Source organism: Peromyscus eremicus, chromosome 8a, assembly GCF_949786415.1.
Source record: "Peromyscus eremicus chromosome 8a, PerEre_H2_v1, whole genome shotgun sequence".
NCBI classification, from domain to species: Eukaryota; Metazoa; Chordata; class Mammalia; order Rodentia; family Cricetidae; genus Peromyscus; species Peromyscus eremicus.
The window spans coordinates 57,818,629-57,831,024 of NC_081423.1; the positions used below are offsets into that span (position 1 = coordinate 57,818,629).

General features: G+C 43.7%; 1 protein-coding gene and 1 non-coding gene across 4 annotated transcripts in view; both read left to right on the plus strand.

Annotated features, from left to right (window-relative positions):
• The first annotated feature begins 1,879 nt into the window (after positions 1 to 1,879).
• The window catches only part of Mettl16 (methyltransferase 16, RNA N6-adenosine), a 49,345-nt gene continuing 38,828 nt past the window's right edge, over positions 1,880 to 12,396 (plus strand). Inside the window, exons 1-2 of one of the 3 annotated variants that reach the window (XM_059271175.1) lie at positions 1,880 to 2,342; positions 5,082 to 5,209. In XM_059271175.1, the coding sequence (XP_059127158.1) occupies positions 5,082 to 5,209 (128 nt within the window). In that variant the 5' untranslated portion in view covers positions 1,880 to 2,342. Of the gene's footprint in view, positions 2,343 to 2,400; positions 2,558 to 5,081; positions 5,210 to 12,396 lie in introns of those variants that run through there. The other 2 variants (XM_059271174.1, XM_059271177.1) reach the window with 2 other exon arrangements.
• Positions 7,333 to 7,478, plus strand: LOC131918149 (small nucleolar RNA SNORA48). The gene has a single exon (XR_009380889.1). It is a non-coding gene; the product is annotated as a small nucleolar RNA SNORA48 (small nucleolar RNA).

The following is a 12,396-nucleotide window of genomic DNA, read 5'->3' on the forward strand; positions in this document are numbered from 1 at the left end:
GTTTCTTTGTGTAACAGTCCTGGCCACTGCCTGGCTGACTGCTTGTATTTCTGTGTGCCACTTGTGTGCCTGTGGAGGAGCCAGAGACATTGGATCCCCTGGAACTGGAGTTACAGATCTTGTGAGCTGCCCTATGGGTGCTCGAAATTGAACTTGGGTCCTCTGGAAGAACAGACAGCATTCTTAACTGCTGAGCTATCTCTCCAGCTCTGCTTTTCTAAAAGATGTATTTTACTTTTAATTTTGTCTATGTGTTTCTGTGTTCTGGGACATGCACGAGTGTAGTGTCTGAAGAGGCAAGAAGAAGGTGTCAGCCACCCTGGAACTGGAGTTACAGGCTGTTGTGAGCTACCTACCCACATCCACAAATCTACCAATAAAATTGTTTGAAAATCTTCAATAATGAAAATGTTTTTATCTTTAAAAAATTAACTTGTGGTTGGGCATGGCAGTGCACTCCTTTAACCCCAGCATTCAGGAGGCAGAAGCAGATCTCTGTGAGTTCGAGGCCAACCTGGTCTACAAAGCCAGCTCCAGGACAGCCAGGGCTGTTATACAGAGAAACCCTGTCTCGAAAACAACAACAAAAATAAATAATTTTTTCTTTTTACCTTGTATGAGTGTATGGTATGTGCACGTGTGTGTGTGTGTGTGTGTGTGTGTGTGTGTGTGTGTGTGTATACACATGTGGAAGCCAGAAGAGACTGCTAGATGTCCTCTATCACTGTCTCCCTATTCCTTTAAGGCAAAGTCTCTCTCTGAGCGTGAGGGTCATGTTTTCTTAACTAGGCTGGAAGCCAGCAAGCCCCGGTATCCCTTGCTTGTTATGCGGACGGTAGGGTCCAAGTTCTGGACTTTTTGATTGTGCATCAAATGTTAAGTGCCAAGCCATCTCTGCAGCCCACATTTTATAGCTGTGACATGATATGATATGATTATATATGGTGTTAGTGTACACAGGCCTTTTGTACTCTATCACTGACCTAAAATGGTATACTGTTCTTTGGCTTTTTGAACAGGGTCTCATGTAGACCGGGCTGGCCTTGAACTTGGTATGTATTATAGGATGAACTCATTTTCCAGCTTCAATATCCCAAAGGCTGGATTTACAGGCCTAGGACACCGTACTCAGGGTTAGAGATAAACGAAGAATTGGGGGTGGAACAGTTGAGGGGGCTATTCACAAAGCTAATAGAAAATTAAGTAGCCAAGGTCAAAGTGGTCTAGTTGGTCACGATCTCAGTTTGATTCTGCAAGGGGGCTCAAAGTCCTTATTGCTTGAGGGAAGCAATTGGGCTGCCTTAAGACAATTATTCCTGCTGCAGCATACAGCTTTATCTATGCAGATAATTGCCCCTAGAGTGTGTAGAGGAGGGAGTCCTGTCCTTTGAGGCCTAGCACTGCTTCATACAAGTATTATTGATCAGTCCTGCTGTTCCAGGAACGCAATACAAAACTGATTGATGGTTTATGTCAGCTGAAGCATCTTTTGGGCAGTCTGGAACAGAACATTGTAAAAGTTGACAATTAAATGCCTAAAGGTGATAGATACAAAATAAAGACAAGATGCCAGGATTTTATCCTTTTACTTTGAGTCCAAAGAGGACCCAGTGCTTTTTAGCTAAAGGAGTTGCCTTTTAAAAAAGGGTTTATTTTTATGTGTTTGCTTGTATGTTTGTGCACCACATACAGGCCTCATGCCTCCAGAGGGCACTAGGGACTTGAGTTGTAACTGGTTTTGAGTCACTATGAGGGTGCTGGAAATCGAACCTGGGTCTTTTGTTAGAGCAGCTAGTGTTCTTAACTGCAGGGCCATCTCTCCGCCCCCACCCCACCCCAAAGCTGTTTCTAAGTGTCAGTTATTACTATGATTTTGCCCATCTCACAGGTCTATCTGTAACTACTCACTGTGTCATCACAGAGACTTGCCGTACAATAAGTATTGTCACCAAACCCAAGATTCTCCTTTTCTAGCCTTCCTTTTCCCCGCCCAAGCCTAGAGAGTATGATTTAGTAAGCCTGGAGCGAGATGAAGAAAACTACTTATAAAAAAAGTTTCCAGTTAGCTGGGATCACACCTGTAATCCCAGCACTGAGTCAGGAAGGCCAAGGCAGGAGGATGGTCCCGAGTTCGCGGCCAGTCTGGATTCCACAGCCAGCCTGGACAACAGTCAGTCGAGCTCCATCTTAACCAAAACTAAACGAGAAGCAACTAAACAACAAAAAGAAAAGGCCAAGCTGTCCAGCAGACTGCTGAGCACGCCTTCCCGATGGGTCACCGAAAAGGACTCGGCTTATGACCACGCCCCCACGTTCCGGTGAAAACGCACGCCATATCCTAGGTATCGCGACAGTTCCTTTTTCCTTTAGACTAGATCATAGGTCTCGCGAGAGTGGCTTGTCCAATCACGGCGCGGAGTGGCTTCACAAGATGGCGGCGCGCTGAGAGCGTAGCATCTGCGTTTCTAGGCGCTTGGCTGTGTGAGTGGGTTAGGATCCTGGGCTTGTGCAGGCCCCCAGCCATAGACGCCGTCCGGCTGCTGCATTGGCCTACGAGGTACGTGGTTCACACATCTCCTGTCCGGTTGTGCTCATGAGTCGCTTAAGCAGCGGCTCACCGGCTTTTACCCTCTGCTTCTCGGCTCCTCAGGGGACCCGGGGCGGGTGTGTGAGGGCGGTAGGGTGGGTAGGTGGGAGGAGTTGGAGAGACCCCCCCTCTCCCCCCACGAGCCTAGGCTGATGTTTAGAGAGCGCTGAAACCCAGGTGGGAAGAAGGCGTGGGTGAGCCAGCGAAGTGGCAGGACTCGAGGAAAAGTCAGATTTGTAACGGGGGGCATGGGCAGAAAACGAAGGTGTCGGGGTCGTGATGGGGGGCCTCTGTTGAGTTTGTTGTTCTTTTGAAAACCACGTGTCCATTTGTTTTTACTGTGTATGGCTGGGTGTGTTGCTTGCACGTATGTCCGCACCATGTGCACAGTGCCGACAGAGGCCAGAAGAGGATGATTCCGTGGGACTGAGTTACACATGGTCGTGAGCTGCCATGTGGGTGCTGAGAATCGAACCCAGGCCCTTTGGAAGGGCAACCAGTGCTCTTAACCATTGATCCATCTGTACAGCCCCTAGAGTTTGGTGTTCTAAAAGCCAAATTTAGACTATACTATAGGCTATGCACTAGAAGAAATGGTATTTGAAGAGGTAAAAGTCAAGAGGAACCAAGAAGCATGGAGTGTTAAGGATGAAGAAGGCTACCTTCAAGATCTTTGGTTTTTGGACTCACTCAGATGAACCTTTTGTTGTTGGGACTCAACTGGGCTGCCCATTTAGAAAGAGAATGTTTCAGTGGCTCATACGGTGGAAAGTATTTCATAGTCATTTGCTTCATGGTGTTGATGACTGAACCTAGTGCCTTGCATGTGCTAGGCAAATGGTCTTTCACTTTGAGCTACATCTCTAGGTGACTTCATATTCTTCCCAGTCAACAAATAGTACAGCACCTATTCTCACAGATCCTAGTCGTGTCTGTCCCCCGAATCCCCCCGGCCCCCAGACAGAGTTTCTCTGTAGCTTTGGTACCTGTCCTGGATCTTGCTCTGTAGACCAGGCTGGCCTCGAACTCACAGAGATCCTCCTGTCTCTGCCTCCTGAGTGCTGGGATTAAAGACGTGCGCCACCATTGCCACCGGGCTCAGATCCTTTTTTAAGCACTGAGGTACCTCAGTGAACAAAGTTTTTACTCATGGAGTTTACTTGTAGGGAAAAATTTAAAAACTAAAGCAAACATTTATGAATGTCACATAAGTAAGCTCAAAAGACAGGAGTTAGGAAGGTGATAGTGTGTGTTCAAGTCACTGGATGTTTTAGTAAGGTGCTCAGGAAAGATATGAATGAGGTGACATTTGACCAAAGACCTAACAAGGTGGGGATATGTTCAGTGTATGTACATTTCAGTGGGGAGAGCAAACCATGACAGTTGAATAGCAGCAAGTGCAAGTTCAGTATGATGGTGCGCTATGGAATCACAGCACTTGGGAGGATAAAGAATTTATGACTAGCCTTGGGTATATAGTGAGTTCCTAGCCAGCCTGAGCTACTGGAGACCTTGCCTAAGAGCAACAAAGACAATAAAAAGACAAATACAAATGGATAGCCCTAAGGCATGAGTGTGCCTGGCTTGTTCGGAAATGGCTAATTGTTCAGTGTGGCAGGAACAGAGTAAACTGGGTGAGAAGTGATAATACTGGTGCTAGGTAAGAGCTGATACCCAGTTGACTTTGAGGAGTGGTATAGATAGATAGCTACAAATCCAGAAGTTAGTTTATCTGGGGTGTAGCAGCTCCTTGGTAGAGCTTGTGTGAGACACTGGGTTAAATTTCTATTGAAAAAAATTTTTTTTGCCAAAAGTTAATGAAAGGAGTGACTTTATTGACTGCATCTGTTATGACTGAATAAATAGTGTGGAAAGTGACCTGCACATATGTTCAGAGTACACACCTGTCAACCATGCCCTCTTTAACGGGTTATAGAGTCCTATGTATCACTATCTCTTGAACTTGTTAGAGGAGTGCCTTTCTTTTTGTTGCTCTACGGAATTACATGAAAAAAAAATTTCCCTTTGATGTTCTTGGGGCCTGAGGCCCATCCTCAGTTTCTGCTCCTTTTTACCAGATCTGTAAGAGGCATGTGAATCCTAGGGAGTAAAAAGTGCTTCATAGTGAGTTTCCACCTTTTGTGGAGACTGAACCCGGGACCTTGAGTGCGTTGGGCAAGTGCTCTAATGATGAACTGTATCCCCTTAGTGGGGGAGGAAACAGGTTTATTGAGGGACCTGCATGTGGCAGCAAGTTGGACTTAAGAGCATTGCTTCCTTGCCTTACTATTTGTGTGTGTGTGTTTGTTTTAGGGGCAGGGTCTCACACTGTGGCCCAGGCTGGTCTCAAGCTTACTGTGATCCTCCTGCCTCTGCCTTGCAAGTACTGGTATTGTAGACATGTATGTACTCCTGTCCCCACCAATGCTTTTGAAACTAAATATGCTGATTTCCTGTATCTCTCTCACATCCCTTCTTCCCTCTCTCTTTAAAGATGGCTCTAAGCAAATCAATGCATGCAAGAAATAGATACAAGGACAAGCCACCTGACTTCGCATATCTGGCATCCAAATATCCAGATTTTAAGCAGCATATTCAGATAAATCTGAATGGGAGAGTAAGGTAGGTAACACATGGAAAGTTATTAATATGCATCACTCTAATGTGATCTGAGTGGACTTGATGTGATAGGAAGCAAGCTAGACTAACAGAAGACCTGAGTGTTAACCATGTACATTTCATGGAAATGTCTTATATGACCTTGGACAAACCCAATTATCCATCCTGGGGGTCAAGTTTTTAGATCTATCAAGTCTGAAAATTGGAAAGTCTCCTAGTGGCCAACTTACTGCTTCTACAACAGAGATGCCAAAGTAACTGAGACTAGGATTGTACTCTGTGTGATCAGTGCTCAGTGAATGGCAAAATGTCTTGTTATGTGCACACCTTTAATCTCAGCACTTGGTAGGCAGAGGCAAGCCTGGTCTACAGAGCTAGTTCTAGGACAGCTAAGGCTACACAGAGAAACCCTGTCTTGAAAAACCAAAAAAAAAAAACCAAACCAAACCAACCAAACAAACAAAAAAACACGTTAGTTTTGATGTGAAGTAGGAAAGTAATAACTAGAATGTTAAAGCTTGCTCCAGTGATATAGCTTAGTTGTTACAGAATTGACCTGGCATTCATGAAACCCTGGGTTCTATCTCTAGCACTGAATAAACAAAGTGGTGGAGCACACATCTGTGATGCCAGCACTTGGGAGGTGGAGGCAGGAGGATCAAATTCAAGGACATCTTTGGCTTCATGATTTTGAGGCTATCTGAAAAACAAAGAAGGGCAGAGATTACGCTAATGGTATGAGAATGTGAGAACGTAAGTGTGTTATACCTGAGGTGACAGATGCACAATAAGACCAGGCCAGGCTAGTCAGCAAGTAATCTTAGCCACTGAACTGTCTCTCTAGCCACCCCCACCCCAACACTGTTCTTCAGGCTTTTATTTCATAGTTTTATATATTAGTCAACTTTCCATTACTTTAGCAAATAGAAACCAATGTAGGAAGAGAAGAGGTTGGTATTGCCTTGTAGTTTTGGAGATTTTACTCTTAAGATAAGGTGGCTTTGTTGCTGAGGTAATACATAGTGACTAGATGTGCCTAAGGAGCAGTTCACCACATAGCCACTGGGAAATGAGAAGAGAAGGGACAGGATCTCGTAGCTCATTTGGAGGCATGTCTTTAATGACTTAACACCCTCCCACTCTCCACCTTGTCAAGGTTCCAACACTTCCCAGTTGTGCCAAGCTGGGGACTAAACTTTTTTTTTTTGATCTGAGTTTGAGACTAACCTGGTCTTAAGAATTCGTTCCTGGGCAGCCCAGGTCTATACAGCTTTGGATGTCTTGGAACTGACTATGTAGACCAGGCTGGCCTGCCACCATACCCAGTCTGCAAAGTTAGTTTCTTTTTAATTTTATTTATGGTTAAGACCACTTACTGCTTTTTTGCGGGTTGGGGTTGGGGGTAAGGATGGGGGATGGGGGGTGTTGAGACAGTGAGACAGGGTTTCTCTGTAGCTTTGGAGCCCTTCCTGGAACTCACTGTAGCCCAGGCTGGCCTCAAACTCACAGAGATTCGCCACCACCGCCGGGCCAACACTTACTGCTTTTACAGAGGACTTGGGGTTTGGTTCCCAGCACCCACTTGGTAGCTCACAATAGTCTCTAATTCCAATTCCAGATGATCTGATGCCTCTTTCTGGTCTCTGAGGGCAGTATACATATGTGGTATACGGTCATGCATGCATGCTAAAATGCATACACAAAAAATAATTTTTTACAAATAAAAGTTTTTTGTTTTTTTTTTTTTTTTGGTTTTTCGAGACAGGGTTTCTCTGTGTAGCTTTGCGCCTTTCCTGGAACTCGCTTTGGAGACCAGGCTGGCCTTGAACTCACAGAGATCCGCCTGGCTCTGCCTCCCGAGTGCTGGGATTAAAGGCGTGCGCCACCACTGCCCGGCAAATAAATAAAAGTTTTTAATTACATTTATTCATTTGTGTGTGTGTGCCTGTATGAATGTAGTCATGTGCCACAGGATGTTTGGAGATCAGAGAACTTGTGTGTCCTTCCAGCAGGTGAGTTCTGCGGTTCAAATTCAAACTGTCAGGATTGGCAGCAAATGGCTTTGTACACCGAGCTTTCTTGCTGGCCCTTCAAAGTGTATATTTTATAATAGATATAAAGAATTCCCCCCCTGGCAATGGGCAAAGAGACACCTTGTTGTTGGTGGTGTTCTTATATCAGTCAGGGGCAGAGCAGATAGATGACAGTCCATTGTTCATCGTAGCTTGATGCCTGGCTTGGTGACCAAAGCTGTTTGATGTAGGGCACATTAAAAAAAAAAAAGAATTAAAAATATTTTGCTTCACAAGTGTGCCTATAAAAAAGAAGACATGGGGCTGGAGAGATGGCTCAGGGGTTAAGAGCACTGGCTGCTCTTTCAGAGGACCAGGGTTCAATTCCCAGCACCCACATGGCAGCTTAAAACCGTCTGTAACTCCAGTTCCAGGGAATCTGGGACTCTCACACAGATATACATGCAGGGAAAAATAAAAAATAAATCATTATAAAAAAAAAAGACGTGGCCATCATTAATATTTTCCTTAATTTTATTTATATATGACCGTGTGTTTGTGTGCCGTGGTACATATATGGAGGTCAGAGAACAGTTTTCAGGAGTCGGTCTTCTCACTGTGGCATTTAGGGTTGGATTCAGATCCCCAGGCCTGTGTGGCTGGTGCTTTTACCCTATCTCTGGTGCTGGGGAGCTCAGGCTAGGGCAGTTTTCTTTAAAGTTGAAAATATTATTTGTGTGTGTGTGTGTGTGTGTGTGTGTGTGTGTGTGTGTGTGTGTGATGTGAGCGTGTGCAGGAGTATGCTGCTGCATGGACTTTGTTTTTGTTTTTGTTTTTTTGAGACAGGATTTCTTGTTTTGGTGCCTGTCCTGGATCTTGCTCTGTAGACAGATCAGCCTGGCCTTGAACTCACAGAGATCCGCCTGGCTCTGCCTCCTGAGTGCTGGGATTAAAGGCGTGTGCCACTACTGCCTGGCTCTTTTTTTTTTAAGGAGAGTGGATGGAAACATACTTGAAAACAAGACTGGCCATGTTATATCCTTTTTTTTTTTTTAAATGTCTACTAACTTTTTATTTATTTATTTTATTTGTTTTGGGGGGTGTTTTGGGATAGGGTTTCTCTGTGTGTAGTCCTGGCTGTTCTGGAACTCACTCTGTAGACCAGGCTGGCTTCAAACTCACAGAGATCTGCTTGCCTCTGCCTCCTGGGTGCTGGGACTAAAGGCGTACGCCACCACTGCCTGGCCCTACTAACTTTTAAAATTTTTGTTTATTTTTAATTTTATGTTATGTGTATGCCTGCATGTGTGTCTGCACTGCGTGTTCCTGGTGCTGATGGAGGCCAGAACAGGGCTCAGATCTGCCAGAACTGGAGTTACAGATGGTTGTGAACTGCCATGGGGTTGCTGGGAATCAAACCCAGGTCCTCTGGAAAAGCAGAGCTATTGAGCCATCTCTTTAGTCCTCCAGAGGACAGTTCTCTGTTTTGAGAGTTGGTTCTCTACTCCTATCATTGCTTGTGGAGGATTGAACCGAGGTCATCAGGCTTGTGTGACAAATGCTTTTTTTTTGTTTTGTTTTTCAAGACAGGGTTTCTCTGTGTAGTTTTGGTGCCATCCTGGGTCTCGCTCTGTAGACCAATCTGGCCTCAAACTCACAGAGATTCACCAGGCTCTGCATCTCGAGTGCTGGGATTAAAGGCGTGGGCCACCACTGCTCAGCTGTGAGAAACGCTTTTACCTGCTCTCTTGCTGGACAGTATATTTATTTTTACAGGAAAAAGAACACAATTTATGGTGGCTGGAGAGATGGCTCAGTGGTTAAGAGCACTGACTGCTTTCCCAGAGGACCTAGTTCAATTCCCAGCACCCACATGACAGCTCACAACTGTCTGTAACTCTAATTCCAGGGGATCCGACACCCTCACATAGACATACATGCAGGCAAAAGCACTAACACACATAATAATAAAAACTTAAAAAAAAACCCCACAATTTATTATGCTTCATGCATGCACTATCAGACTACATTATGGCATATGCAGAAGGGATTTGTTATATATAGGTATAGGAGATGGGGGAGCCGCTCTCCTGTGTCAAAGACCTAGCTGCTTCTAGCAGGACTACTACTTTTCTGCCTGATTAGGTCAGAGGTCAGGATTCCCTGTATTGATAAAATGTTCCTTTCCTTTTTTCATGATTCTATTTACCTTTTTTCATGATTCTGTCTGTCTGTCTGTTTATTTAGGTCTTTTGGGACAGGGTTTCTTTGCTTAGCCCTGGCTGTCCTGGGACTAGCTCTGTAGAGCAGACTGGCCTCGGACCACAGAGATCTACCTGCCTTTGCCTCCTGGTATGCACCACCATCCCATGATTTGATTTTTAGTTATGTGTGTGTATCTGTGGGTTTGTGTACATGAATGCGTTGCCTGAGGAGGCCAGAAGAGGATGTCAGGTTTCCTGGAGTTGGAGTTACAGGTGATTGTTAACCAATCTGTACAGGTGCTGGTCCTGGAAGAGCAATGCACACTCTTAATTGTCTTTCCACTCCCCAGATTTAGGTTTGCTTGCTTGCTCTCTGTCTCTTTGGAGACAGGGTCTTGCTGTGTAGCCCAATCTGACCTTGAACTGTTCTTCCTTCCTTAGACTCCTGAGTTTTTTTTATTCATTTATTTTTGCAGTCCTGGGGTTCAAACCTAGGGCCTCTTATATTCTAGGCAAATTAGATTTTCTTGAGGCAAGATCTCACTAGCTCAGAGTGATCAGAAACTCATTCTGGCCTCATTGGGCCTCAGATTCACTGAGATACTCCTACCTCAGTCTTCTGAGTGCTGGGGTTACAGGCTGGTTACACACCCAGTGCAGGTACTTCATTTTAATAGTGTCAGTTTATTTATTTTTGGTTTTTGGAGACGGGCTTTCTCTGTATAGCCTGGCTGTCGTAGAACTCATTCTGTCGACCCTGCTGGTTGTGAATTCACAGAGAACCACCTGCCTCTGCCTCCCTAAACTGGGATTAAAGGTGTGAGCCCCCATTTTAATCCTTTTTAAAGAAAAAAATGTAATTACTATTAAATTTTATTAAAGAAAAAATTTAATTATGTGTATGGATGTTTTGCCTGCATGTGTGCCTGTGTACCCTGTGCATGCAGTTTCCATGGAGGCGAAGAAGGTGTTGGGTCCCTTGGAACTGGGATTGTAGGTGGCTGTGAGCTGTCATATGGGTGCTGAGAATTGAACCCAGGTCCTTTGGAAGAGCAGCAAGTGCACTTAGTGGTTGAGCCATCTCTTCAGGTCCAAATAGCAGTCTTAAAGAAGGCATTTGACAGCTGAAGTTTTAGGTAATTTTCTACAGAGACTGAGTCTCCTTATCTAAATGTAGGTAAAAGAATATAGTTTTGTATGGCTGTCATAAAGGTTAGTGATAATTTATACACAATGATTAGCATATTATAAACATTTGATTAAGGGTAGATATCCCCTATTGTTAGGAAGCCTGATAGGGTTGAGATGGCCAGTATTGAGGATGTGATGATGTCTGTTTTTTCCTACCCATCACTGATTTGTTAAAATTGTATCAGATCATTGTAATTTAATTAGGTTTTGCTTTTTCATAGTAACCAATTCCATAGCAACAGCCTGCTGTTTGTTTGAGCTCTGTTAGTTGATCTTGAACACAGTGTGACATTTAACTTCTCTGTTTTTATTTTTTCTTATTTTTTAAATTTATTTATTTATTTTTTTTGGAGTTGAGGATTGAACCCAGGGCCTTGCACTTGCTAGGCAAGTGCTCTACCACTGAGCTAAATCCCCAACCCCCTGTTTTTAAACCAAAGACCAACACTGAAAGTTAGTTGTACTTGGTGACTAGTGAAAACTAGTATCATCTCATTGATGATCCAGTGACCCAGATCAGGGTTGCAACAAAGCTGACAGGCTTTGGTGTTTATTGACACACTTGAGGATCAGCTTCTGCCGTATTAGAATGATTGTTAGGTCATCCTTGAATAGTGGAAATGCATATTCTAAAACTCATCTCCAGTGATGATACAAATAAAGTATTCATTTGCAGCAGAGTGGGGATCATTCTAGGGTAATCAGAAGTCTGTTGACAATAGGCTGTTTTGTGAAGCTGCATGTGTTAATTAAACAAACAACAAGGACTGATGGAATGAATAAATGCTAATTTTCACGTGAGAGCTAATTTTAGTGCCCCCTGTGATCTTGGAAATGAGAATAAAAACAGATCTTGCCTGTGTTCAGGTTTCGTAGTGTCCCAGGGTGCTAATGTGACCTAGATATTTAAGTAGTGAAGTTGGGTGACTAGACTTTGCCCTACAAAGGATTTCCAGCACTTGGATATTATATGCCTTTTTTTAGAACTAAAAAATGAACAGTCAATTTTGTTACTAGAATCTAAGAATCCGTTTTCATAGGTTTCTGTTTATTCCCTTCATTGGTCTTCCTTCTGCTTCATATGCAGTGTTTTTTGGTGATAGTAAATCATGTGCTGTAGTCTATTAGAATGAGAGAGTATGTTTGTATGTTTGTATGTTTAGGGAGTCTTGTTTTGGAGAGTCTTGATCTGTATCTCTGGCTGCTTGGGATTCACTGTGTAGATCTGGATGGCCTTGAACTTGAAAAGTTCTTTCTCCCTCTTAATTGTGATTGCAGGTATATTCTTCCATGCTTGACCATAGATTTTAGTTTTATACAACTGAGGGTCAAACCCAGGTTTCCTGTGCACACTAGGTAAACACTGTACTGCTGAGCTATACCCCTAACCCTGTGTATTTGTAGTGTGTGGGGGCTTCAGAGAGAGACAGGGAGGTACTTTTCAATAATTATAATTTTTTTAATTATGTATAATAATATTTCCCCTTTCTTCTTTTCCTCTCCTATGTACCCTTTGCTCTCTCTCAAATTCATGGCTTCTTTCTTTCTCTTTAATTGTTGCTGTTGGTGGTGATAATGGGTGTGTTATGTGGGTTTTTTGTTTTTGTTTTTTTTTTTGAAACAGGGTTTCTCTGTATAACAGTCCTGTCTGTCCTGGAATTCACTTTGTAGACCAGGCTGGCCTCAAACTCACAGAGATCCGCTTGTCTCTGCCTCTTGAGTGCTGGGATTAAAGGCATGCTTCAATATGCTGAGCATAAAAATGGAGAAAAAATTTTTTTAA